Source organism: Salvia hispanica, chromosome 3, assembly GCF_029641045.1.
Source record: "Salvia hispanica isolate PSC_SH4W2 chromosome 3, Shi_PSC_v1, whole genome shotgun sequence".
Classification (NCBI taxonomy): Eukaryota; Viridiplantae; Streptophyta; class Magnoliopsida; order Lamiales; family Lamiaceae; genus Salvia; species Salvia hispanica.
The window spans coordinates 42,729,347-42,756,071 of NC_142694.1; the positions used below are offsets into that span (position 1 = coordinate 42,729,347).

At 36.7% G+C, this 26,725-nt stretch overlaps 5 protein-coding genes across 10 annotated transcripts; all 5 read right to left on the reverse strand.

The window, feature by feature from the left end:
- Nucleotides 1–8: 8 nt before the first annotated feature.
- Nucleotides 9–4,199, reverse strand: LOC125211458 (plastidial pyruvate kinase 4, chloroplastic-like). 2 transcript variants are annotated; one of them, XM_048111261.2, is made up of 5 exons: nt 3,980–4,199; nt 3,320–3,387; nt 2,455–2,816; nt 492–2,138; nt 9–245 (listed from the first exon to the last, which is right to left on the reverse strand). In XM_048111261.2, the coding sequence occupies exons 1-5, from the start codon at nt 4,134–4,136 to the stop codon at nt 110–112; spliced, it is 2,370 nt and encodes a 789-aa protein (XP_047967218.2). In that variant the 5' UTR covers nt 4,137–4,199; the 3' UTR covers nt 9–109. The 2 variants fall into 2 exon arrangements, with proteins under 2 accessions (XP_047967218.2, XP_047967219.2); XM_048111262.2 differs by having other exon boundaries at nt 4,028–4,198.
- Nucleotides 4,200–5,466: 1,267 nt separating this feature from the next.
- Nucleotides 5,467–10,775, reverse strand: SPDS3 (spermidine synthase 3). 3 transcript variants are annotated; one of them, XM_048116541.2, is made up of 11 exons: nt 10,523–10,775; nt 9,353–9,579; nt 9,178–9,222; nt 8,846–8,922; nt 8,634–8,756; nt 8,426–8,530; nt 8,270–8,342; nt 7,717–7,788; nt 6,702–6,897; nt 6,336–6,465; nt 5,467–5,852 (listed from the first exon to the last, which is right to left on the reverse strand). In XM_048116541.2, the coding sequence occupies exons 2-11, from the start codon at nt 9,546–9,548 to the stop codon at nt 5,787–5,789; spliced, it is 1,083 nt and encodes a 360-aa protein (XP_047972498.1). In that variant the 5' UTR covers nt 9,549–9,579; nt 10,523–10,775; the 3' UTR covers nt 5,467–5,786. The 3 variants fall into 3 exon arrangements, with proteins under 3 accessions (XP_047972498.1, XP_047972499.1, XP_088924617.1); XM_048116542.2 differs by lacking the exon at nt 10,523–10,775 and adding an exon at nt 10,298–10,446; XM_089068491.1 differs by lacking the exon at nt 10,523–10,775 and adding an exon at nt 10,415–10,437.
- Nucleotides 10,776–13,881: 3,106 nt separating this feature from the next.
- On the reverse strand, nt 13,882–16,708 carry INDH (INDH1(iron-sulfur protein required for NADH dehydrogenase)). 3 transcript variants are annotated; one of them, XM_048112553.2, is made up of 8 exons: nt 16,543–16,708; nt 16,333–16,456; nt 16,011–16,133; nt 15,727–15,824; nt 15,369–15,495; nt 14,970–15,055; nt 14,599–14,724; nt 13,882–14,394 (listed from the first exon to the last, which is right to left on the reverse strand). In XM_048112553.2, exons 1-8 carry the CDS (start codon nt 16,567–16,569, stop codon nt 14,227–14,229), a joined length of 879 nt encoding a protein of 292 aa, XP_047968510.1. In that variant the 5' UTR covers nt 16,570–16,708; the 3' UTR covers nt 13,882–14,226. The 3 variants fall into 3 exon arrangements, with proteins under 3 accessions (XP_047968510.1, XP_047968511.2, XP_088923674.1); XM_048112554.2 differs by lacking the exon at nt 16,543–16,708 and having other exon boundaries at nt 14,604–14,724; nt 16,333–16,520; XM_089067548.1 differs by lacking the exon at nt 16,543–16,708 and having other exon boundaries at nt 16,333–16,520.
- Nucleotides 16,709–18,173: 1,465 nt separating this feature from the next.
- On the reverse strand, nt 18,174–20,391 carry LOC125198283 (protein phosphatase 2C 51-like). Its single transcript, XM_089067417.1, has 3 exons — nt 19,715–20,391; nt 19,190–19,295; nt 18,174–18,907 (listed from the first exon to the last, which is right to left on the reverse strand). Exons 1-3 carry the CDS (start codon nt 20,312–20,314, stop codon nt 18,591–18,593), a joined length of 1,023 nt encoding a protein of 340 aa, XP_088923543.1. The 5' UTR covers nt 20,315–20,391; the 3' UTR covers nt 18,174–18,590.
- A 2,049-nt stretch (nt 20,392–22,440) lies between these two features.
- Nucleotides 22,441–25,205, reverse strand: EMB2261 (Tetratricopeptide repeat (TPR)-like superfamily protein). The gene has a single exon (XM_048096663.2). The coding sequence runs from the start codon at nt 25,173–25,175 to the stop codon at nt 22,608–22,610; it is 2,568 nt and encodes an 855-aa protein (XP_047952620.1). The 5' UTR covers nt 25,176–25,205; the 3' UTR covers nt 22,441–22,607.
- Between the last annotated feature and the right edge of the window lie 1,520 nt (nt 25,206–26,725).

Genomic DNA, 26,725 nt, shown 5'->3' on the forward strand with positions numbered 1-26,725 from the left:
AGAGTAAATTGTATCTAAAATTTTGCATCTAAATCCCAGCAAAAGAGGGTTTTGAACGATTTTACATACTTGCTATACAGAGAGAAAAAGAAATGAAGAACTGAAGACATCAACCGACACGGTTAACTAACATCAGAGGCTTCAGTTCTGCTTTCGCGTTCATGCATTGGCTATTCAAAATGGTGTCGAGAGTAGACACGGCTTCCGCAATATGTTTGCCTTTGTTCAGCATCACGCAGCTCGCCCTGCCATACAAAACCACCATTTCTTTAGTTTTTTCTATTTACGTTATAACACAACCAACAAAACCATAATCTCAATGAAGATACAACAATAATGGCTTCAAATGTTGGAATGTTAACCACACACATGCTTAGTTATACTAAACGAGCGCTACATTCTAGTCAATCCCGTGTTTCCCTCATTATAAAAAATCTATTCCCTGACTGATATATAATTGGTTGCAAAAAAATATTCGGATTACTGCTTACCTCCTTCCATTGGCTGCGTCAGTGATTTCCGCTCTAGTAGGCACCCCAGTTTTGGCCAGTGATTCGAGAACCTGCGTTGCTAAGATGACTGGTAGATGGGCAGCACTGCAAATGGACATAATTTCTTCCTGTATATCAGCAAGCTTTTCCCATCCGCATTCCACTGCAAGATCTCCTCTAGCAATCATCACTCCTAAAGGGTTTCCTGATTTCATAGCTTCTAGTATTAAGAGAGGCAACTTCTCGAATCCACCTTGTGTCTCAATCTTCAACACAACCCCCAGCTTTGAAATTTTTCTTTTTGAAAGCTCTTGCCGCAAGACAACAATATCATGAACATCTCGAATGAATGAAATACCCACCATGTCAGCATGTGCAGCTACAAAGTCAAGATCCATAAGGTCCTTTGAAGTGAGACCTTCAAACCGGATATCACTCTGGGGAATATTTATGGATTTTTCTGAACCTAGCTTAGTACCTTTAGGATCAGCATGAGTGATTGTTACAACTACTTCTGAAATGCTATTTCCTTTCACTACTCCCCATATCTTTCCATCATCAAAAGCAATAGGGTCACCCTGTTTTACTGAATCAAACAGATACCCACAAGGGCAAGTCATCTTATGTGTGCCAACAGCTGAACAAGGTGATGTGTCTTGCTCGTCTGAACTATCTCGAGATAAAACCAGCAAGTCACCAACTCTCAACCTAACAAATTGTTCTACTGGAGGAACATCGACCACAAATCCAACTGAAGATTTCTTTCCTTTCTTCTTAATATATAATGCAGTGCCAGACTCAAGATACGCAGTTTTGCTGCATTCAGCCATAAATCCAGCACCGGAAAAAACAGGATATTTGCTTAAGATTTGGAGACTTATGTGTTTTCCACGGACATCAGTGAATCTCACAGAATCATTAACTTCCAGCTTACTGAGATTTTCTTCACCATCCACTTGCAAAATAACATCGGGGGATAGGTGGGAAGGTGGTGGGCCTGCTCCTTGTGGGCTCAGCCAAACTTGGGCTCCACGTATAACACTACCAAGTGCATTCCTTTTGGGAGAGATTTTAACCACACATGGACCATCCTTCAATCTTCCAGTTCGAAGCTTTGGTCCAGCCAAGTCCATAAGGATCCGACAAGGTTGTTCCAGAATAAGAGAGCATCTCTTCACAGTAGCGATTATCTTACTCCATAACTCTGGGTTTCCATGAGCACAGTTGATACGAAAGATTGTGGCCCCTGAATTGACAAGATCTGTTATATGCGTATCATTTTCTGCTGCCTCTTGCCCAACCGTTACCATGATATGAGCCATTTTCTGATTTGGAAGTTTTCCCAAAAGTATGTCTCTATTAGAAGATGCCTTTTTCACCATCGCAGTCATTCCAAGGTCCACATTTTTATCGACCAAGCTTTGGTGAACAGGGAAGCTTTCACTGGAAACTTGTAAGCCAAGGAGAGATTCTGGCCTTGAGTTAATAAGCATTTCAATGCATCCACCGAGACTTGAAAGAACATGAGTATTTATCGTCTCTAAATTCATAAGCCCAATAGAGGAAAGCTCTTCTTTGATCTGTTCCGTATCCAGGCTTTTTAGTGCCAAATAGTGCAACAGGTTTATAGCACTTGCCAAATAATTTCTGCAAATTATTAGGATGTACTGTAGATGATAATATGATATCATAAATAAAATTTTTGGCTAGTTCATTTTTTAAGTACTCTACCCAGCAAAAAAGCACCACTTGTTTAGCAGTTTTGAAAGGACAGCACAAGAAAAAGCCAAAAGGTATGACCGTAATACCGTATGCAGATTGTACTTTTGGTTAAATTCTCGGGTAGGGTCAACTCGAGGTGATGTTAGGGACAGGAAAAGAATATTAAAATACAAAATGCAGTAAAAAAAGTCTATTGGTCAACAGTCACAGCTTCTAAAAAGAGGGAATATGTGAAGCTTACCGGTGACACATGTTAAGCCTTGATGCATTCCATTGTTCCATAGCTAAGATGTGCAAATGAACTGTCTTCAGCTTATCAAGAATAGTCACTTTGTTTCCCTGTTTTTCAGCAATTTGTTGAAGGTCAATACTTGACTGCATTCTGGAGGAAGCTCTTTCTTTTTTCGGCTCCTTAGGAGAGCACTGTAGGTGAGCATCCTCGCGTTCAGGTGGCATGCTATATGCAGCTATTGGGGTGAGTTTGCCACGACCTTGAAGAAGCAATATGTGATCCCCATAGTCTGGTGCTTTAGTGCCAGATTTACAAGGCAGAAATGAGGAGTTCCCGTATAAGTTGACTGCTGTTAGATCTGGAAACCTAGCCTGCACAACAGTATAACAATTAACAAGAAGATGAAAATAGGAAAGGATTTTCACAGGCTCAGTGACCCCGCATATCATCTTGAATGTAATGGTTAATAGTTGATATCAGCTTAAATAACTTTTGTAAAGAAAATAGTAATTACTCAGTAACTTTCTTGTGAATGCCTCCAGAACAGAAATAAAACTGTAGAGATGTCTATGATGGTCGTATGATATGAAAAATAGGGCAATGAAAGTTTTTCTCCACTTTCGGCTAGGAATATGTAAAATATGGTCGAAGGAAATAATGTTCTGTTTATTGAAATGGTTATGGTGTTCATGATTAAGGAGCATATTCTTAAAACTACTTTAACTACTGAAATGGTGTTCACTTCCACCATTTTCTGTTCAAAGGGACAACAGCTTTTCTTAAAGCTACTTAACTGAAAAATGATATACTCTTAGACATACAAGGCCGTGAAATCATGCAGTAACCTCAAGAACAAATGAACAAGGGAACTCACATGATACATAAACGATGTCTGGTCAACAACTGAAACTGCTCCTTTGATCATATTCCGAAGTATGGCGTCTGTGTGACATCAAAATTCGTTAGCTCAACTACTTTAAGAGAAATTACAACGAAAAGAAATGCACTTTTCTGGTTTCATCATAGCAAGGTGATGTAAATGGACCAGCCTACATCTAAGAACAATTCCAATCGGTCTTAACAAACATAAAAAAAAAAAGAGAAAAAATCCCTAGTGCTCCTATACCTGACTAGTTAAATTATACGCAAAGCAAAATATGATTGTGACTCAATTTCAAAATATGAATACTTCATCAAAAGCATTTATCTTCATAACCTTTCCTGTTCTACCATGATTGAAATTTGAAACAACGTGTTAATTAATTTGTAACTCAGTTGATGCAAAAAGCCTCATAATTCGTGGAATCTGAAACAGATAATTCAAAGAACCACCAAATAAGGAGAACAAAGCAACGATAAAAGTTCATTTCCATTATACAAATAACCTTGTCGGGAAACATCCCCAAAAAACATTATCTATTCATCATGTTTTCTTTTTAGGGTTTGTAAATACGAAATGTTGAGCTGAAATTCAACTCAAAGCTAACAAAATCGCGAAATGGATGAAGAGCATAGATTATGAAAGAAATAATACGAAATTTGGTATTTAGCTGGACTGCTGGAGCGAGATGGAAAAAGGTACCGATTGTGAAGCTCTGCAGAAATGGAAGATTTAAGCGCGACGAATCAACTCCGGAAATGGTACATACAAAAGGTAATTTCAATTGTACTTGAGCAATGCTAATGCTCATGGTGAGAGATGGGAGTGTGGATGGCACGTGCCTGATTCCAGAATCTCCTTGATTACAAAATTCGATCCATTTTTGAATACTAGTAGTAGAAAAATTTACTGAGTATTTCTACCATCTCCATACAATATAGTACTCCATTTTAAATTCGGGGTGAAGATTTAATATAAAATTGATCAAATAAGAGAGATAGAAAGACAAAGTAGATAAAGTATTATTAGTAGAGAATAGGTTCCATCTTTTTAGAGAGAAGAATTTCGAAATTGATTAAAAAAGGGAGTGCATATTCTTGTGGGACGAGGGAGCAGTAACTTTTGAATTTTAATTGAATTTTATGAATCCATAACTTGAAAATAGTTAATTAAATTATATTTTTTAATTATCTTATACAATAAAAATTAACAAATTTTGTTATGACTTTTGTATTTTTTTGTCAAGATATCCTCATTAATTACATAATGTTCATCTAAAGTTGACCATTATAAATAAAATAATAGAGTACTAAACCTTTCATTTGAATTACAATTTCATCAAAATTTGTTTGAATTTTAACAACAATTTTATACTTTTCGTCATTCATTATATTTCTTAAAGGTCCCAACAATTTTAGGCGAAGAGAAGGGATGAACGGGAATATTCTGGTATTTAGAAGTTTTGTTTATTTCAAATAAAAAGAAGAAGAGATATTGATCTATAAAATCATGAACTTTGTTTAGATTCAAATATTTTATATAAACATTAAAAGTGGTCTTAAAAATCATAAACTTTACAAACTGTGCTAACTTACAATGGCAGATCAATCGTCGATCCGAATGGTTGGCATGGCTTAATTGAACAATTTAGCAAATGTAATAGATATAGACATCACCGTTTCTTCCACTCCTCATTACATCATACTCTTTTTTGTCTTTCATTATGAGTTTTTCTTTCCCGCACGAGTATTAAGAAATGTTAGGTAAAGTGAATAGAAGAAAGCTAGTGGATTACAGGCATACTGCGGTTGCATATATTAATTTTAAATGATATATGAGTCGAATAAGATAGTAGAATATGAGACATCTTACTATATAGTAATAATGAATCAAGACTCATATTCGTAGACAAACCAAAATGAAAAACAAGACTCCAATTGCAAATAGGGAGGGAGTAAGAAGGGCTCAAGACAACACGGAAAGTAAAACACTTCTTTTCAAAGCAATGAAAAGTAAAACTCGCGACATTTGAAGCAAATTAAACTCAACCCATTTTTATCTCCTAATGTTGTAAAATAAGCAAATTCAACAACCAGAAAGCCATAGATACAGTAGTAATTGAATAAATCATGTTGTAGACATGCACCATAATTTCAGCCAAATATAATAGAAATTCAAGTTGCTAAATCTCTCACCAAACGATGAAACACCATGACGAATTTATTGAAAAACACAACACCACCCACATACACAATACGACTCCAGTAACACAAGCAACAAATCAACCACAGCCAAATCCAAAAATCCACACTAATTAGAATATGTATTATCCCCACTCTAACCCTAGTCAGGCATCATCAGTCATAATAATAGAGTCTTATCGACGCAAACGCCATTGACATGTTTAATATGGTGCGCAACGAGGCACAAAACCAGCTTCGGCTGACTTTAAAGAAGTTGGTCAACCCCGGAGAGCTTCTACCTCCCTCCTTACGAAAGATGGCAATGCAAAGGCAGCTCTATGAATCTGTCATCCACAATAAGCATACGTAGTTAAGTGTCTTTGCAAGTATGAGCACCATGGAGATGTTGGAAAAAAGGATGTTAATTTCAGAATGGCTCGGGACAATGTGTGTATCGTGTGTGCCATAGGTCAAATTAATACACAAAAGCTTAGAAAAATTGGAAGCCGATAGCAGATAAATAGCCTGAGAACAGCACACACGTATGTTGATGAATCAAATAAAGAGAGCAATAGCATAGTTGATAGTTGAGTTTGAAGAAGCCTGATTAATTAACAGAACATAGTAGCCAGTGATGCTCTCTATATTTGACAGAACATAGTATTATTGATTCTAAATAACAATATTACAATAATAACGCACAAATAAACATTATTCTATAAATCATGCATTTTGAGAACAAAGTTTTGAGGCTGATGGAAATCCTCAAGAATAAGAGAAAATTCGAGAGCTTCAATAAACAATTTCAAGAATAGACCAGAGGATACCTCGGAGTTGTAAAATTTAATTTCCCTTCTATAGTCAAGTGCACCATCCAACTTCTCAATAGGGTTGATAGGGTGTACAAAATCAACAGGTGGCCCCTCAGTTGCGCATAATAGAAACCCTATAACGCCACTGATAACCAGAAGGAGAACTTTCAGAACACCAACTTACAGATTACAACTTAGCAAAAATGACCCATGAATAATGAGAAGAAAAAAAAACAATCTTGGTTGACAGACTGGATTAATCTTTAGGATAACTGAGCAGACATAATGGGACTTCATAAGAGAAGTGGTGGATAATTTGAGTATTTAAATACAGTTCAAGAACTTGTAATTACTTTTATGATTGAATGGCAAGCTTTTTACCTTGGATATGTAGGGACATTAGCCCATGCATAACGCACAGAACCTTTAAAAATGTCTCGGCATATAGTTAACATATCCTGGATTAGATGTGTATGAAGCCACATACTTTCTGCCATGTTACAAAGAACACCACCGGACCTTAATGCTCGGGCAATGGTCTCAAAAAAAGGTCTCTCCACAAGCTCCTGAGCAGGACCTGGGGAGTGAAAAAAACATTAAGATATAATATGCTACATTGCTGCTTGTAGGATACCTTGAGTAGTACTATGTAGAGTCAATCATATGAGGGGGGAGGGAGGAATATATAAGGTCCAGTCGTACAATATCATCGAGATACAATAATGTAGAATACACTCTGAAAAGGTGTCTGAGTTACCATAATAATTACAAGTCTATTGAAGTATTCAAACATACTACTCCCTCCGTCCCACAAGAATATGCACTCTTTCCTTTTAAGTTCGTCCCGCATAAATTTGCACTTTCTAATTTTGGTAACTCTTTTCTTTCTAATGAAGTGGGACCCATTCTCCACTAACAATACTTTAATTACTTTTTCTCTCTAACTCTCTTACTTTATCAATTTTGCATTAAAACCCATGCCAAACCCAAAGTGCATATTCTTTGGGTACGGAGGGAGTATTAGTCATTAATGAAATGATAGATTTTTTTACCATGATTGATTTACCAAACACATTTCCAACTGAACACAATCATACAAAATCCAGAAAGTTGCTATTAGATTTCTGTTACAGAAATATATACTTAACAACCAATTTCATTATTGCCAGTCATATGGTTGTATATTATATAGAGACTAATATACTCAAGTCAAAACATTATGAGAAAAAACATAAATATCCTCATTAACAGTTAATCACCTTAGCAATGATTTAAAGAACTTTATTAGCAGTAGTGTGATTAATGTATGCGTATTGCAGGTTATGAATATACAAGTAAAAAATCAATAAAATAATCAATTGTTCATGCATGTCCAATTCACCAATAGTACACGTACCCACAGGGTCTGACGAATCAACAATAATTGCATCATATTTCCCTTCAGGTGTTTGCTTTAGAAATTCAATAGCTGTGAAAATAAAAAATGGAACAAAGTTAAAAAGTTATTTACCACACAACTGGTGGAGTAAAAAATGCAGGCAAATGGAGCAAGGGTATAACTATTCACACTTGCAAGTGCAAGAGAATACACTTGAGGTCAAACTCATGGAAAAATGAAGACTGGCAGGTGTCCAAATGCCCAGACATCAATTGTCAGGCTTCATGCTGCTTGTCAGGTCACATTTATTTAAAGAGTTGGCCATATGCACATGCTTCCTTAAAGCAACTTAAACTTATAAAGAATGACATGCGTTTAAAAGTAATGACCCAATCTAGAACTTGCACTTCCATATTTGTAAAAAAAAAATCAAAATGAACAGAGAAAAGTGAAAGATGTTTCTTTAATAACATGTGCAGGATATCTTAGTTCCAAGTGGCATATTAAACATATGTTCAACCTACATGAAGGCCAGGTATAAGAAAACGTTTTACAGAACTTAAAATCATACCATCACCAACATGAAGATGCACACGAGGATCCTCAAAACCAATAGCTAACTCTGGAAAAAATTTCTTGCTTACCTGTGAATTAAAGAATAATACATAAGCAGCAATGAAGTATAACATATACGAAGCTAAGTTAGGCAGCAAGATTGAGTGCTCACATCTATGACCATCTGATCGATTTCACAAATATCAATCAACTTCACAGAGCTGTGACGGGCAATTTCTCTAAGGACGCCACCATCACCACCACCTACCACCAAAACCTGCATTCCCAAATTTAACATATAAAAACCTATGCAATGAGGCAGGGTACCAAACTCCAGCATTATAGGAAGGCAAAGTGCCAATAAAGTATCCAGAAATTACATTTTGGGGTGATTCAATTGAACAAAGAGGGAGATGGGTTATCATTTCCTGGTAAACACATTCATCTTTCTCCGTCAACTGAACAATGCCATCTAGCACAAGAACCTTTCCATATGCTGATGACTGCAATAAAAAGACGAAGTACAGAGTGAAAATAAGTTTACAAAAGATAGAGAACAAAATAAAATCATACAACGTCAAAGATGCAGAACCTGGAAAACCAGAACCTCTTGATACTTTGACTTGTCCTTGAACAAAATCTTTTCGACTTTCAGGGAGTGTGACTCTCCTACAACCAAATGTGCATCAATTCAGTACAAAACTGCGCTCCATTTTCGAAGGTATTAGGAGATTACTACTTTCAAAACTAATAAGTAAGACCGACAAATCACTTCCCCCATAAGTGCAAATATTTTTAAGATTCAAACATCAAAAGAAATTGAGCTATTCTCCACAATGACACATGAACTAATTTATCAAATTCAAAAAATACGTAACAGAGGATTCATCTGGTGTTTGAATCAGGACAAAAAGAGGATTATACCTGGCCACATTGGGTTGTTAAAGTAGACTTCCTTCAAAGACTCATCTGCAATCCATATCACAAAGTATAAATTGATTAGCCCATTTGGAACATAACGCAACGCTGGAAAAGGTAGGACTAAAGCAGAAGTGGACAAGGGTGTCCCAGGAAACACATAACAAGCATATTCCAATACCAGAGGATGACTGGATTTCAGAGAACCATCCAGAAACAACAGTTGAGTGGCACTTGGCATCTAGCTCCGGTGCAGATGCCCTTGCTTTCAAGCAACAAGAGGGTATACTTATGGCCTTACTAGAACCATTGTCACTACTCGCCCTCCCACCTGTAGTCCTCAGGCATTCCGAACCTCTTCCTGCGTCGCCCTCCATAAATTATCCTTTTCTCCTGTGGATCCAGTCTCTGATCACAAATAAGGTAAACTGAGTAAAACATAACAACAAAAATCATACTTACGTAGATAAACCTTAAAAGTCATAAGTGAGAATCAGGGAGACCAAGATCACATTAAAAGAAAAAGGCTTCAAACCAAAGACATATGCATATCCATAACAGCACATACGTAAAAATTTGAAATTTGCATAACTACGTTACACAAAATAAGAAAGACAACATGTATCTATATACCCACTAACACTAAAACCAACAGGGATGTCAACTAGAGATTACAAAGACAAAACAGAATTGACAATAGCTTCCAGCCAAATTAACAAAAAAAAATACAGCTTTGACATCTTAAACACTAGAAGCTGTGGAAAAAATTGAGCAGAACGTGCGTACAAGTTCAATCTCAGAGAAAGGGTCCGAGCAAATTTAACTGTCAGTTACCAAGATTAAAAATTACTATATGAATGAAGGCAAAAAAGATTCTCACCTTAGCTGAAAGATAATGAACGCAACAAGTAGGTGAGAATAATAGTAGTAAAATAATACACCAAAAATAGCAGCAGAATCCGCACATTAGTACAATAATTTTAAAAAGGAAACAGCGATTATTGTTTTTTTCCTTCCAGGTACCACAAAATAATTGCAATCATCGTCTAATAATAACAACAGAAACCTAAATTTTTTTAGCTAAAATGATTCAATGTGAAGAAAATTAACCGCTTCAAATATTCACCTCACTACGGTAAAAAGTTAATTCTCCGATTACAATTAGTATATAGGATCATAAACTTCAGCGCAATTCATTTTTTTCAACGAAATCAACAAACCACAAATCCCAATCAAAGCTCACTAGGGTTTTCGAAAATCCGGGAAATGTGGATTGGGATGAAAAGATCGCCACAGCAGCACCCTTAAATGTGCTTTCAGATAGAGAAAGGAGAAGGAAACCACTCCATACCTGTTGCGAATGTGGATTTCTCAGAAAAAGCTGTGGATGAGGAGAAAATGGCAGCGAAAAAGCAGAGGAATAAATTCTCGAAACGTAGAAAGTAGTAATTATTATTGATGGGAGAAATTGCGACTGAAATCTTCAGTGCACAGCTCCAGTGCTGGCGTTATCAATGGAGGAGAATCGCGGTAGTGATGGAGAGAATTATATGAGCAAATCGATTATTTATGGAGTGTTCTTCCCACCAAAAAAAGGATTCTTCAATTATTCAGAATTTTATCAGAGTATTTTTTTAAAAAAAAAATAAAGGAAAGGAAAACTAAAGCACACGTTTCCACGTGACGGAATTTCCTATTCATACATGGCACCCTCACCTTCTAGAGATTTACATTTCTATTTCATTATTTATTTTTGTAATATTATTAGTACTAGTACTTAAATATCAATATTTATGAAATTAAAATAATCTATTATCAAATTTCAAATACCACATAATTAAATTTTGGAATTACTTAAATAAATTTAAAGACACTAGAAATAAAAAATATATATTACAAATTTAAAGACAAATATCTTTTTGTCCGAAAATTGGAGGAATTCATATATATATTTGTTCATGTATAACAAAACTACCCCACATATGTTTGGCCGTTTAGAGAGAGTATTGTGTCAAGTGGCTTAGGTGAAAATTCTATTTATGCTACGTATTTAGTATTCCCTCCTTACTCTCCTCGTACATTTTATTTTTAGTAAATACTTTAAAGCAATGTTTTTTTTGAGTAAATAAGAGAATAAAGTAGAAAATAAAATATTTTGTTTAGAAAATATTTGAAGGGAAACGTGTCAAAAAGAACAGAATACATTTTTTAATGCAGAAATTTTTTATGTGCGTTGTTTAAAAAATGCAGCAAGTTGAGTTATGAGACAAATTGGGCACCGGTCATCTCAAAAATTAAATGAATTGAGAGTTTTATTTATAAAAATAAAATGAGCAAGATGTGAGTAATTAGGTTTGATATGATTATGTATGAAGAATATTTCATGAATGTTTGGGGTACCTGAAGTGGAGCTGTTGTTCATAGTACTCGACATGATGATATTTTTTTTTTCAACTTTGATAGCTAAAACAATTACTAAATGCTAGTAATACTTACTATTTTACCACTGCATTTGATATGACCTCGTCTTAAATTTGACGCCTGACGACAGATCAACGAGAATGCGGCGAAAGACTTGTAATCGCAAATCAACGAAAAGCACGGCTGAAGACTTATAACTATAGTATTGATCTTCAAATTAAAGTCTGTTTTTGTAGTCCAACAATGTAGTGTTTATATAAGCAAAGAAACTTTTAACTTTATGAAATAATAAAACTTAAAGGAAATAACTAGAATGGAAATAAACTAAAAAGAAGCACTAATTAATAAAAGGAAAGAATTTCAAAACCAATAAATATTGATCAATAAATTTTCAACCACTTAATAAATTAAATAGAAAAATAAATAAATATCAAAATAACTTAAGAAATTTAGAAAACAACAATTTAAAGAATGAAAGAAATCAAACTGCAATTTAGGCCATATATGCATCAACATTAAAACCATAAATACAACCTTAGCTCAATTGATAATACACTGTATATGTCTACGACGTATGATTTGGGTCCAAAAAATGATCATAAAGAATAAATTTCACTATATTCCATTTTTATAAAGTCGAGAAGTAGTTTACTTGAAGTTCACTTTATTCATAGTTGATTTTTAAATTTATTTTTGGATCAAATTATTGAAGCATGATCATGGTTTGAATCGTTGACTGAAGTTTATTCCTTTCTTAACGAATATGATTATTATCATTGCAAAAAAGTTCGACAATATTTATTTGTTTTCTTATAAAAAAACATTCATGAATCACGAGTCCATGACCATGACGATGGAAAGTTTAAAATGTAATGGAGATAAGATCACTATAAGAATTTTATATATAAGGTTCAAAATTCACGTGTAATAGATTAAATCATAAATGAATATATTTTTGAAGAATATAAACAAAGTTATCCAAATTTACCAATTCGTTTTCTAGCAACGGTTCAATATACTGATCAAGCACAAAATTACATAAGCGGAAATCAAACTATCATCTATGATAGTACTATCTTCCGAATGAAACGAAGCAAACAAGAATTATGCCATAAAACAATACCCCGCACATCATCTTTCGTGCATACTTGTGCATGTATTTATTATTCAGCATTTAAAAAACCATTTACAACGAAATCAATAATATAAATAAAAATACCTCGAACGTTTATTGTGAAAGAAAATAAATTTATGATATTCACAAATCGATGATTTATTTGATTTTCACGGTAAACTTTAGAGGTTAACTTCCAAAAAAAAGAAAATTTTACAGTAACTTTTTTTTAAATAATTAAACTTCTCTGATGTGTATTTGCTATTTAACCCTTTTATACATGTATTAACATATACCCTGCCTCACTAAATAAAGTGGTAAGACAAAAAAAAAGGAAAATAAAGGAGTGCTTTATGATTCTTATCATAAAAACGTTATTAATGAAAAGTATTGGATGCTTATAATTTTATAATTTTATAGCATCTCACGATTCTCTCGAAATGAATATTTTATTTAAGACAGCAAAATCTATATTATTATATTCCAGTTGTCACAAAAATTAATATGTGGTTAGATGCTTATTGAATAACACGTGGTATTCTTTATGCACTTCAAAAATTGAAAAGAATTAAAGTCAGAACTAACTTATTAAGCAATCAATATGTGACACAACTTTGTATGATGGAGACTAAATATGATACTTTATGAAATCATTAAATTGAACTACAGCTACATATATAAGTGGAGTAGCATTTATTTTAGGCGCTTCTAGAATATAAGAAATTGATATGATGAAAATAACAGCAATAAAATATGTGTTTCTTTTTGCTTTATTTGTATCTATTTTATGAAAAGGATTATTTCATTTTTTTTCATATTTATTCAAAACATGTTTTCCACCGGTAAAGGAGAAAGCAGAAGAGAGAGAAAAAATTATAGTAGTATGAATGTCAATAGAATATTGCTAGAATATTGCTGTCTTATACTATTTCTCATATTTACTCTATTTTCAATTATATATTTAAGTCTCCCTATTACCTTAATCTCTATTCTCCTATCTATCTATTCTATTGTCTCTCTATTTAACTCATTCTTTAATTTTCGTATCCAAAAGAAATGAATCAATTATAGCGGATTTCGTATCCAAAAGAAATGAATCAATTATAGCGGATTTCGTATCCAAAAGAAATGAATCAATTATAGCGGAACGGACGAAGCACCTTTTGTGCTAGGGATGAAAAAATGGATTTTTTTTTTAGGAATCAAATATATAAGTATATATTCCAACAATCTCATCAATCTTTCGACAAACACAACCTATCGAAGGAGAGACAAGAACACGACATCCCTCGTTACACATACAATGTGGCTGCTGTTTATACGACTCGCATAAGATGTTTGATGCTTTGAGCAGAAAGCCAAAAGAACAAACTCCATTCGTTCGTTAAGTGAAAAGAGATGTCAAAGCGAATCTACTCACCGTGCCTTGAGGTCTTTAGGAGCGTGGGTGCCAATGCGATAGCAAGTGTTGGTGCCACCATCTAGAAAAACTTGAAGACGTAGCTGGAAACGCCCCATGCTTAAAGATTTATTTCAGGACGCGAGTGTGGTTGGTTGAGTAGCTCGAGTGTGCTGACTATCTTTTGGGCGATATCACCATAGGCCCGGGATACAGAAGATTCGGGATTGGATATCACTACAGGCACTCCTTCATCAGAGCCACTTCGTATTCCCGTCTCCAGTGGCAACTACAATGATATATTTAAAGATCAGTGCTTGAGCAAATTAACAGTTTGGAATATTACAAGAGATTATATACCAGAAAATGTATCAAAAATCTGTTTGACTATAGAAAAGATCAAGAACGCAGAATTTAAGCTCACGTTGTAGATAATGTAACTAAAAATAATGCGAAAGAATATTGCAGCCGGTGACAAAATCAGTGGAAATACCTCACCAAGAAACCTCATGCCCATTTCATCGGCTGTCTTTTGAGCTCCACCCTTTCCAAAAATGTAATGAGCCTCATTACAGCTCGGACATTTAAAATAGCTCATGTTCTCCACAATTCCTAAAATCTGCGATGCATTACAAAAAGTGGAAACATCACTGAACAAAATCTATCGCTAATCATCTTTATTTTATGAAACGTCACTGCTCCACATATGATTAACACAGTATTACTTTCTCGTCCAGGAATGCAATGCAATACGTGAAATTTTTATCCAATCATATGCTAAGGAGTAAGGACACCATGTTCGGCGAAAATATTTGAATGAAAGCTGTGAAACACAAATTCTGTAACTGAAGGTAAGGGGTATACTGGCACGTTCACTTGGGAGAACATTTTAACACCTCTTCGAGCATCCATTAAGGCAACATCTTGAGGAGTTGACACAATTACGGCTCCTGTTAACATGTAGGAAAAACGATGTAATAAATGAGCTATGTAATCAAATTAAACATCAAGTTGAATTGGAACATAGGGAATCCAACCACTTCATCGACCCCTATGGGCTATGTGATAGATAACGATTGGACTTTGTCCAAATGCAGATGAACAAAATCCACCTTATGCATCCATTAGAAGATATAAAGCATATTCTCCCAGTCATATCATATTATACAAATACGAGAAAAGTGATTACATAAAAACTATTTCATCACACTGGAATAGACTCTTGTAGATCGAAAGAGAAAAAAAAGGCAGAGTCCAAACTACCTGACAATTGCAATCTCTGCGAGATGGAAATCTGAGCATCACCAGTGCCAGGTGGCATGTCCACCACAAGAACATCTAGTGTTCCCCAATCAACTCCTCTCGTCATCTGTTCAAGTGCTTTCATGACCTGAAAAGATAAAACAGTATCTACATACATCAAAATGGTTGTAGCATGATTCTTAGACAATTGGATGCTCTCCACGAGTTTTCCTGCCCAAACTGATAACGTAAAACATGATCTGTAATCAGCAACTCGACATCATTTTATAACGAACAACCTTCATTTTTATAAAACCAAACTGATAAAGACACAAGTAATCGTGAAAACATGACCAGCAGAGAAATAATCTGCACTTACCATAGGACCTCTCCAGACAAGCGCGTCCCCTTCTGCGACCAGGGACCCCATCGACATGCATCTAACACCATAGTTTTCGATTGGGATCATTTTCTTATCTGCTAGAGGCACCACACCAATCAAAACAGCTCATAACTCAAAATTTGTAAATTAACACATTAATAAAATGAAAGAAACATGATAACTAAGAATCTAAGATGATCAACTCATCCACTCATAGTAACAGTAACAAAGTTCAACACATGAAATAAAAGCACATAATTTCAAGTTCATCAAAGCATCACCTGCACTCACTTCAGGCTTCCCATGGAGCTTCATCATCATCGGAATCGACGGCCCGTAAACATCAGCATCCAGCAGCCCAACCTTTAGCTGCCACTTATTTGCAAGCGAAACAGCCAAATTAACTACAAATTCACAGCAATATCACAGGAAAAAAAAAATCGTAAATTGGCATTTCTAAAAACTCAATTTAACAAATTTACACAAATCCATGTATTGGAGAGACTAAAAATTCAAACAATGAATCAATTAACACACACACAAACACACAATAAAAAATTTCAGTAATTTTTTGAAGGAAAGGATAAATTGGAGATTAAATACCGGCAGTGGTGGACTTGCCGACGCCGCCTTTGCCGGAAGCAACAGCTATAATGTCCTTAACCCCTCCAATCTTCAGATTTTGCCCCTTTCCGCTCTGTGCGGCGAAACCCCTAAACCCTCCACGCTTGAAATTAATGCCAACAAATAATTTCTTCATCAGCTTTGAATTGAAGAAGGCAATTGATTTCAGCGAAAAGTGATGCTACTTACTGAACATTGTCTCAGAAGCTGGGTCATTTATTCTGAATTTTCTGATTAATTCCCAAGATTGCAGCTTGAAGACTCAATTCAATTGCCCAAGAAGACAAGAACTGAAAAATGTTTGTGCAGTTATACTTGGTTTTTGTTTGTTAAATCTAATTAAAATTTAGTATTACGAGCCCAAGAACTGATTAATCCAATTAGAAGATTTACATAGGGTTTATAGAGTACTAAATATGCTCCACTAATTTTTCTTTGACACTTTTTTTTCAATATTATTTTTTTATGAATTAGTCATAGTTTATGATTATGAATTAATCAAAGGTCGATGATTATGAATTTAGGTTGTCACCGGTTTTTGTTTTAAACTTTTAACTTTTAAGTGATTGCTCATGGTTACTTTTGTCAAAGGTTATCTTTTGTCAAAACATTAATTAGGATTGATTATTTTAGTAATTTGAATCCTATTAATTATCTAATAGTGAATTAATGTATAACTTTTAGCAATTTGAAAAAACTTTAAAACGATATTCAAAATGTTTGTTAATTGTGATAATATCAATATATTTCACTTCACATTTCAAACTAAGTATTACTATTACTCCCTCCGTCCCGGGATATTAGACTCACTTCTTTTGGGCACATGATTTAAGGAATTGATATTTAAATAGTTAAAGTGGAGAGAGTAAAGTATGAGAGAGGGAAAAAGTAGGAAGAGAAGAGAGAAAAAAGTAGGTGGAGAATAAAATAAGATAGATGCTTTTTGCTAAAAAAGGAAATGAGTCTAGTAAGTTGGGACATCCCAAAAGGGAAAGTTGGTCTAATATCTTGGGACGGAGAGAGTATATTTTATTTTTGTAATCTAAATGCTCTAGTATTGAGGGGGAAAAATCAGAGCAGTGCAATTGAGGTAGGGGAGGGGAAAAATACTGAAATACTGTTATAATGCACTTATTGTACTAAAGAATATAAAAAATTATCGAAATTTGGTACTTTCTTCGACCCACAAAAGATGTCACATTTTGCTTTTAGTTTGTCCCACAAAAGATGTCACATGAATATAAAAATTATATTTTTTATCTCTATTTAACAAAACAAAACCTCCTAAAATCTCGTACCGTCCCACAAGTGTGACATCTTTTATGGGACGGAGGGAGTATACTGTAATTTTCGGTATTGTATCAGTGTATATCGACATGTTTGTTTATTTTATTTTTTTTAAGAGGATCATTAATGGTCCCCCATCCCCGTTATGACTCGAACTCCCGATCTATAGGTTAGAGGTGAAATGCCTTACCAACTTGAACTCGCTTCGTTATCGTGCATACCAATATGTTCAATATATACCGATTGCTATTTTCAATAAACAAGTATAAGAAATAATATGGTATAACAATATAGTGTATCGAAATTCGATATATCTTATCTTTATGGTTTACCACATTTTGGTGCAATATATACCATAAAATTGGTACAATAATTGTATGAAAATTATTTCATATCAAATTCAATATTTTCTTATACTGATATTTTCGTGCGATTACTTTACCGACCTACTCCTAAACCAGATTTCCGACCACATAAACTATTATATTGACAAAATCTAGGAAATGAACTTATATAAAATTAAAATCTAATGATTTAAAAAAAAAAAGTCTAATGATGTTATTGTAATAGTATTTCACATTAATATTAAAAATCTTCTACTCAATGGAGTGTTCAAGAAAGAAAATAGATCCATCGACATGCTATATTTCTGACACGTCAAGTAATTTACTTTCAAAGGCAGCCAAATAGCGACTTTTTATTTAAGTCGAGAGGCGCATGCCAAGAACTACACATCACACATGTAACTATTTTGTCTATCTTTTGTTGGCCTTCAAAATCTTTTTGTGGTCTCTTATGATGAATGAGCTCAACAAGTTGGAATATACAAGAAATGAAACCCATGGGGTCAGCAGGAGTGCAGCAACATCGCACAGAATAAGAGACGAAGATCGCAAGTGAACCCGACTCCCGACTCCACTTAGATCGGGTGCCAATATACTAGCACATCACTAGCATGAATAGGCAGCAGTTTGAGTTTGATTGCGGCTCAAATCGACTACAACGACGCTGATGTTGTCGCAGCTGCCCCGAGCCATCGCTAACTCAACCAAAACGGCAGCAGCCTCCATCGTTCGCGTATAGCCGGCGCCAGAGCTCCTCCTTATCCGGCCCTCCAAACACCTCCTCGCCACCTGGCACGCCATCTCGTTCGAGATCACATCCCACAGCCCGTCGCTCCCAAGTATTAAGAACTCGTCCAGTTTCGTCCTACTCAAAATCTTTACCTCCGGATCCGTTATTACATATGGTTTTAGATATTCATCACCTGCAATTGCAAACCAACATTATTATCACATCCAAAATAAATAATCATCTACTACTCCAACTTTTCCAAAATAAGAGTCACATTTTGCCATTTCAGTCCGTCCCACAATAAGAGTCACATTTCACTTATAATATAAATGGTAAGTAAGTCTCACGCGCCTAAATTCCACTAACTTTTCCAACCCACTATTCTTTGTAGTATTTCTTAAAACCCGTGCCCACACCAAATGTGACGAGGAGTGCTAAATATGAATCTGACTGATCTTTTCATGTAATACCATACCTATAGATCTTGAGGTTGCAAGCACTCCCGACACTCTTAAACCGTTCCAGTTTATCACCTTCCCTCCGCACCCTTCGATCCTCTCTAGCTCGTCCGGTCTATCGGGCTGTTGTAATGTCACCAAGAACAACATATCATCAGCTTTCGTTAAGATTCATTAGCACAAATTGAAAATGAAACTAATAAACATAAAATTTATAATTGATTTCTTTCGTCCCATCATAATTGAGACATTTCTTTTTCAGAAAATTATCGAAAAAATCATGAAATTTGGTCAATTTGTGATATATCCCATAACTTTGAAAACCGGTAAAAAAAAACTAGAAAATTTAGATTTCTTTTCAGTATCTCGTAATGAAAATTAAAATGAAATTGTATATGATATAATAACCTAACATGCACTACACCATTCGTGAATTAAACAATATTGTCTATAGATAGATAATTAAAAACAATCTACTTTATAATTTTTCTAACTAATTTCCAAAGTTACATAAAATGAAAAATATGAACAATATAATTTACCTTGTGATCATCGGATATCTGTACGGCAACACCGCCGCGCGAAAGCACGGCCCTCGAATCACCGCAGTTCGCCACCACGACCTCCTCCTCCCCGACCACCGCCACAACGGCGGTCGACCCGGTCGACGCCACCAACGCGCCGCTCTTATTCACTTCCTCATCCATCTTCCTAAACCCCACCGCCATCACTCTCTCCCACGCTATCTCCTCCCCAACATCTCCCTCCACGATCTCCGCCAACACCTTATGCAGCCTCTCGCTGCAATCACGCGCCACGCGCCACCCGCCGTGGCCGTCGTACACTCCGAAGAAACTGTACCTCCTCCCGCCTCTCTGTAAAAAATCCACCTCCGCCGCCACCGCGTCCTCCATCTCCCTCCGCCGGCCGATAATCGACACCGCCCCGTGCCGAATCAGCACCGCTCCTTCCATCGATTCGATCTCTTTCCTCACATCCGATCGCCTTTTCCTACTCGAAACCGATTTAATCCGCCGCGGATCCATCCTTTTCCGGCAAAAATTCTTCGGTTTCGCTAATTCCCCACTCTCGCACTCCGGCGCCATCGATCCTTGCCGCAATTCGTCGAAATTCATATCCATTGAATCTCGAAAGAGAGTGAATTTGTGAATAAATAGAAAACGGAATGCGTAAACGGATGCATGAGCAGGGCGAGACGAGGAGAGATCTGAGCCGTTTAAATGGAAGGACGCGGATCGGCGCCACGTGGATTTAAAAGCGGCAGTCAAATAAAATATTGAAGCGCCGAACCACGTGGGCTGTCGAAATTGATGTATGTAGACAGGTGGCACTGGGGCGAGGGTGCGGGGCCCACTGGATAGAATTTTTTATTGTTCAATACTTTATTCAATTCCCACATTTATTACGCAGTTGCGTGCATATACTTTTATTTTTTTTCATTTAATTCTGTTACATAACACCGAAATTATTATTGAAAGTGTCTGTTCTCTTTTTAATTTAATTAGTAGGTCCAAGACAACTTCATCCATTAATTATCATTACAAAAATTATAATGAGCTTGCCAAATTATTATTATAGCATTAAAAAAACGAAATAAGAGGGGTGATTTGATGGGGGGAGGGAATTGAGAGACGTGGCGAGTGGTATGTGGAAAAGTATCTTGTTTTGATAATTAGATGCATGGGGAGTTTGGGACGTTGAGAGCTTCGGTTGTTGGGTGACACGTGTCGTTGATGTTTAGTTAGGTGGTCGTATAATTATTCGTGTCCGAAGCTGATGGTTTCAGACTATCAGTTTTCTGATTATTAATCTAACTTTTGATTAAGAATTAATTGCAACCGGCCTCCACGTTTCTAAATTGAAGTGGTGGTATATCAAAGAAAGGCACAGAAGTTTAGAACATTCCGATGCAAGGGTGTAAAAACTACACCGAACTGGGGGCCCCACACTGCTGGGGCCGAGATGCGTACCATGGCACGGACTGCGGCTGCAGACGGAGATGCGGGTTGAGTCACACTGGCGCCACAACTGTACATGGCTACGAGGGTAGTAGCACTATCGAGGCATTGTGTACTGAGGACATATGTGCACAAAAGCGTGAAATGATGCACGATGTCTCATCGATGATTATTTGTCTGATTTGTCACGATATCATGATGCCACGTGTTTGGACAAATTAGTCATGTTGTGAATCGTGATAAAAATTGATTTAAATAAAATCGGTAAACTATGATTTAAAATTTAGAGACAATATGAATTATGTATTGACGATTTCTATCTATTACAACTGAGATGCAAATATATAGAGAGAATGTGAATGTAGTGAGAAGGTGCATCTCTCTTTTAGAGCATCTTCAATGCCGGCTAGCCGATTCGCGTCGCTAGCCGGTCGGCTAGCCGAACCATTGCAGTAGGCCAATCCGAAATCGGCGAAAAAAGTGGCGTGGGCTAGCCGATCGCCTCGCGCTGGCCGCCATTGTGGCGACCCGATCGGCCAGCGCCCTTTTTCGATTTTTTTTGAAAACCTATATAAACGCAATTTTAGTTTCATTTTCATTTGCACCACTTGTTTTAACGAGTTTTTTCTCTCTCTAAATTTCTGTACAAGAGCATCATCGAGCGATGAGTACGCGGGTGGTAGCAGTGGTGGTAGTGGTGGGGATGCTGAGGAGTACGAACGGAGGATGAACGAGGCTATGGAGGACTGCACGGCGATAGTTTTTTTTCTTTATTATGTTATTTTTTTCTATGTACCTTTTGTTAATGCAATTAATGAATTTTTCCGTATATGTCTCGTAAATTTAATTCCGTAATTTAATCGTAATTTTAATTCCGTAAATGTAGTATTTTTTGAATTATTTTATTGCGGCTGGCCTATGGCAGGCCTAAATCTGATGTGACATGTGGTTTTTTAGTGCTGCTGACGTGGCAGGGAGAGAGAGTGACTAACCTATGACTAGCCTAAAGACATTGTGATGCTCTTAAACTTCCCATTTATACATAGGTCTATGCGCGGGCGGGGCTTGGATAGTCTTGTCATCCAACACCAAAAGTCAAAGATCTTAGCAGACGAAAACCAAAATTCATATCATCAATATTGCTATCAACACGCCTTGATAATTACGCTAATCATACCTTCAAATGTGTCATCAGAAATGTCCAAAGCCTCTTTTAATGGCATTTTCAATAATATTTTATGTAAACTACAAAGTAAAGATTTGAATTGAAAAAGGAAATATACAGCCAATTACTTGAAACCTACATGTAATTCTATTGTTTCAAAAAGAAAAATATACAGCCAATTACATTGAAATCTCTATGTAGTTCTATTGTTTCAAAAAAAGCTATAGGGACTAATTTTAACTTATGTCACGTGAAAAAAACTCTCATTTTGTACTCAATTACAAACCACATTCACCAATAATCATTACAAGAACACCTCCCATCCTTGATGTGATGAAACCTATTCGAATCCCTCACCACAATCTCTCTCCCAGTCGCCACTGATGCATACTTCATCGCAGCATGACAGTCTCCACACACTCGAAGATTCTTAAAGATTCTAATCGGCTTAGCTTTGCCTGTGCTTATAAGCCCATACGCCAAAGCTATCTTCTCACTATGCTGAAACAAATACCTCTCCTTCTCTCCCTCCTCCACTTCATGCATCACAAATCTGGTATCCGGAACATATCCCATCCCCTTTATCTCCACCACCAGCCTCTCCAGTTCCCCATATATCTCCCTCGCCTCCGGGTGCTTCGTGTCCCCAACGTAGAACTTATGCACGCTGTTCGCAGTCTCAATCCAGCTGCACCCGGCTTCCTTCACCACATTCCTCTCCTTCATCCCTTTCCTGATCTTCGCCACGTCCTCCCATTGCCCAGCCGAGGCGTACAAGTTCGACAGCAGGACGTGCGCTGCGGGGTCGCTTGGGTCTTGCTCGATGATCATGTCAGCAGCGCGCCTGCCAAGGTCAGTGTCGCCATGGACGCTGCAAGCACCGAGCAGCGTGCGCCAGACTAGGGCGTCGGGAGGGAAAGGCATTGATTCGATGAACTCCATAGCTTCGTTTAGAAACCCTGATCTTCCTAATACGTCGACCATGCACGCGTAGTGCTCCATTCTCGGCCTTATCCCGTGCTCTTTCAACATTGAGTCGAAATGCCTCCGCCCCTCGTCCACCAGACCTGCATGACTACAAGCCGACAACACAGCAACGAAGGTGACCTCGTTCGGTTTCACACCAAAATCAAGCATTTGCTTGAACAGATCCAGAGCTCGTCTTGCAAGTCCGTGTTTAGCAAAGCCTGTGATTATGGAAGTCCAAGATATCACATTTCGAACTCCCATTTCTTCGAAAACTTGAAATCCAGCTTCTATGTCGCCACACCTCGTGTACATAGAGATCAGAGCATTGCAGACGCATAAATTGGTCGCGAACCCTGCTTTAACCAAACGAGCGTGTATTTGCTCGCCTTTCCCGACTGCCCCAATGCTCGCAGCACCACTCAAGAGACTAGCAAATGTGAAAGCATCAGCACCAACACCTTCATCTCCAATTTGGTTAAACACCTCCCCAGAGCCTAAATTTCTAGCGTAACCATCAGCTAATGCGTTAAACGAAACCAAATTCTTTTCGAATAAGAACTCAAAAGCTTTCCTTGCATCTTCCATCATATCCATCTTGGCATACATGCTGATCAGAGAGTTTCCAACACAATTAACCTCTGCAAGGCTCGATTTAATGGCTTGACCGTGAATCTGTTCGCCTAACCTCGGATTGAAAAGATTCCCACACGCCTTCAACAGACTAGCAAAAGTGAAGTGATTCGGTTTAACTCTCCCCTCTGTTATCATCCTAGAATACAATTCAATTGCTTCAACATCACACCCTCCTTTCTGCACGTACCCCGTGATAATGGCAGTCCACGACATCACATTATGCTCCGCCATTCTGTCAAAAACCTTTCTTGACTCATCCATGGATCCATTAACCGTAGATTTCGCATACATATCAACCAAACTACACCCAACACAGACATCCGAAGTCAGCCCTGTTTTAACTACCCAGCTATGCAACTGTCGCCCAATGTCCAACGATCCCACCTCCGAGCAAGCCGATAAAACGCTACTAAACGTAAACCTATCTGGCATATACCCCTCAATCAACATATCCGAAAACAACTCAATCGCATCCATTGAATCACCCATTTGCATAAACCTCGTGATCATCAAGGTCCAAGAAACAGAGTTTCTCTCAGGCATTTCATCGAACACTTTCTTCGCAGACTCCAAATCCCCAAATCCCTTCCCAAACAAATCAATCAAAGCACAACCAACGCAAACATCGGACTCAAAGTAGCCACTCTTCACCACAAATCCAAAAATCACTAACCCAATCCACGCACACTCCCGATTCGAGCAAGCCCTAATCGCGGCGGAGAAGCAAAACTGATTCGGCCGCTCCCCAAACTCCACCATCTCAAAAAACAAAGCAATCGCCTCCGAATTCAATCCGCTGTGAGCGTATCCCGAAATCATAGCACTCCAGGAGACCAAATCCCTGGCTCCTCCGCGCATGGAGGCGAATATCTCCTCCGCTTTTTTCCAGTCGCCGCATTTGGAATAGAGACTGATGAGGGAGTTGAGGACGATGTGGTCGAGCTGGATTCCGGAATTTTGTAGCTTGGAGTGGAGGGCTCGGCCGAGGTCGAAGCTGCGGGTGCGGATGCAGGATTTGAGGAGGACGGAGTAGGTGGTGAGATCGGGGGAGAGATTGGAGCGGGACATGAGATCGAGGGCGGAGATTGCTTCGTGGAGGCGGCCGGCGTCGGCATGGCGGATGATGCGGCTCTTGAGTGACTCGAAGGTGATGGTGTCGGGAGGTTTTGGGGTGGTGGAGGTTTGACGGCGGGAGTGGTGGTGGTGATTGGGTTTGAGCGGAGGAGAGGCGGTGGATGTTAGAGAGAGCCTTATCATTCTCTCCTCCCGCTTACGGTTGTTTACTGTTCATTCTCAGCGTTCTATAACTTAACTCTATTTCAAGTCTCAACCAAATTAAAATTTAAAATTTGTTAAACATTGTTTTTTTTACAGGGATAAACGGTTCTCGGTTATTCGGTCAAACGAGAATCTAACCAAAATCGATCGGTTATCGGTTCAGCAAAAATCGAAATTAAAGGTGTTTGGAGCGATTAGCGGTTAGAACCGATAACCGCAATCAAATTTAATTTTAAATATAATTCTATTTTTAATTATAATTTCGGTACAAAGTTAATTCTGAATTCTTTGTTATATGTATCAAAAAGTCAAGAAAAACTTACATTAATATTTAATTGAATATTTTTAAATTTTCATATATGCATAAATTATGTATTTTATACTAGTATTAGTTTTCAATAGTTTGAATTTTTGAGAGTGTATTATTTTTGTTATTTGTCAATAAGTAAAATTTATAAGTTTTACGCATTAATAATTAAAATAGCATCATTTAACTTTGAAGTTGAAAATTATGTTTTTGTTGGGTGAAATCAAGCACTTGATTATGTATACATTGTTCAAGTATTGTAAGATGAATTATGAACATCATGAAAATTAAGCACTTGATTATTGGTTTTTTTTTTAAAACTTTTGTTGGGTGAAAAATTGATATCAAGTTCTCGATTATTAGGTGAAAACTTGATGTATTATTTGGTTCTTAATCTATTAGTATTATTTTAGTTTTTATTGGAATTAAAATTTTATTTCAGTCCAATTTGGTTAGTGATGTAATCGATCGGTTCTAACCGAGTCGGTTAGTGTAGTAACCGAACTAGAGTTTGGTTCGGTTCCAATTAGTTTTTCTACTATTTTTTCTGGCCGCTTAACCAACAAGTCGGTTTGGTTATTAACCGAACCGACCATTTACTCAGCCCTAGTCTTTTGGTTCGATTTGGTTTAAACTTTTGGTTAACTTAGGTTTTTCGCCCGGTTTGGTTCGGATAAAAATTGAAAAACTGAAAAATTGATTTTTTTTAATGCTCCATTCGTCCCCTAAAAATAAAAAGTTTTTAAATGACATGGGTTTTAATGCAAAAATTGGTAAAGTTAGAAAGAGATAGAAAGAAAATTGTGTTAGTGAAAAATGGATCTCGCCTCATGAGAAAAAAAAAAGAAATTTCTTAAATAGAAAGTTACTATTTTTAGGGAACGAACCAAAAAGGAAATAATTTCTATTTTTAGAGGACAAAGGGAGTACTCCTATATTCCATATAATATATTATACCTAAACATAAACTTTATTTTTGTTGATTTATATTAATAAATGCAATATTTAGATTTTATAAATATTTTATTTTTTTGGATACGTTAATTGGTCGATACGATATATTTTTGTGATAATTATAGAGAATTAATTTTTGAATTTTTAATATTTTTGGATAAACTAAGGTTGTTTACTATTCTTCTACGCGTTTTATACTTACTTCGTCATTTAAATAATAAAGACTTTGTGGACGACACGAATTTTACTCTAGGCAGTAAATGCGATA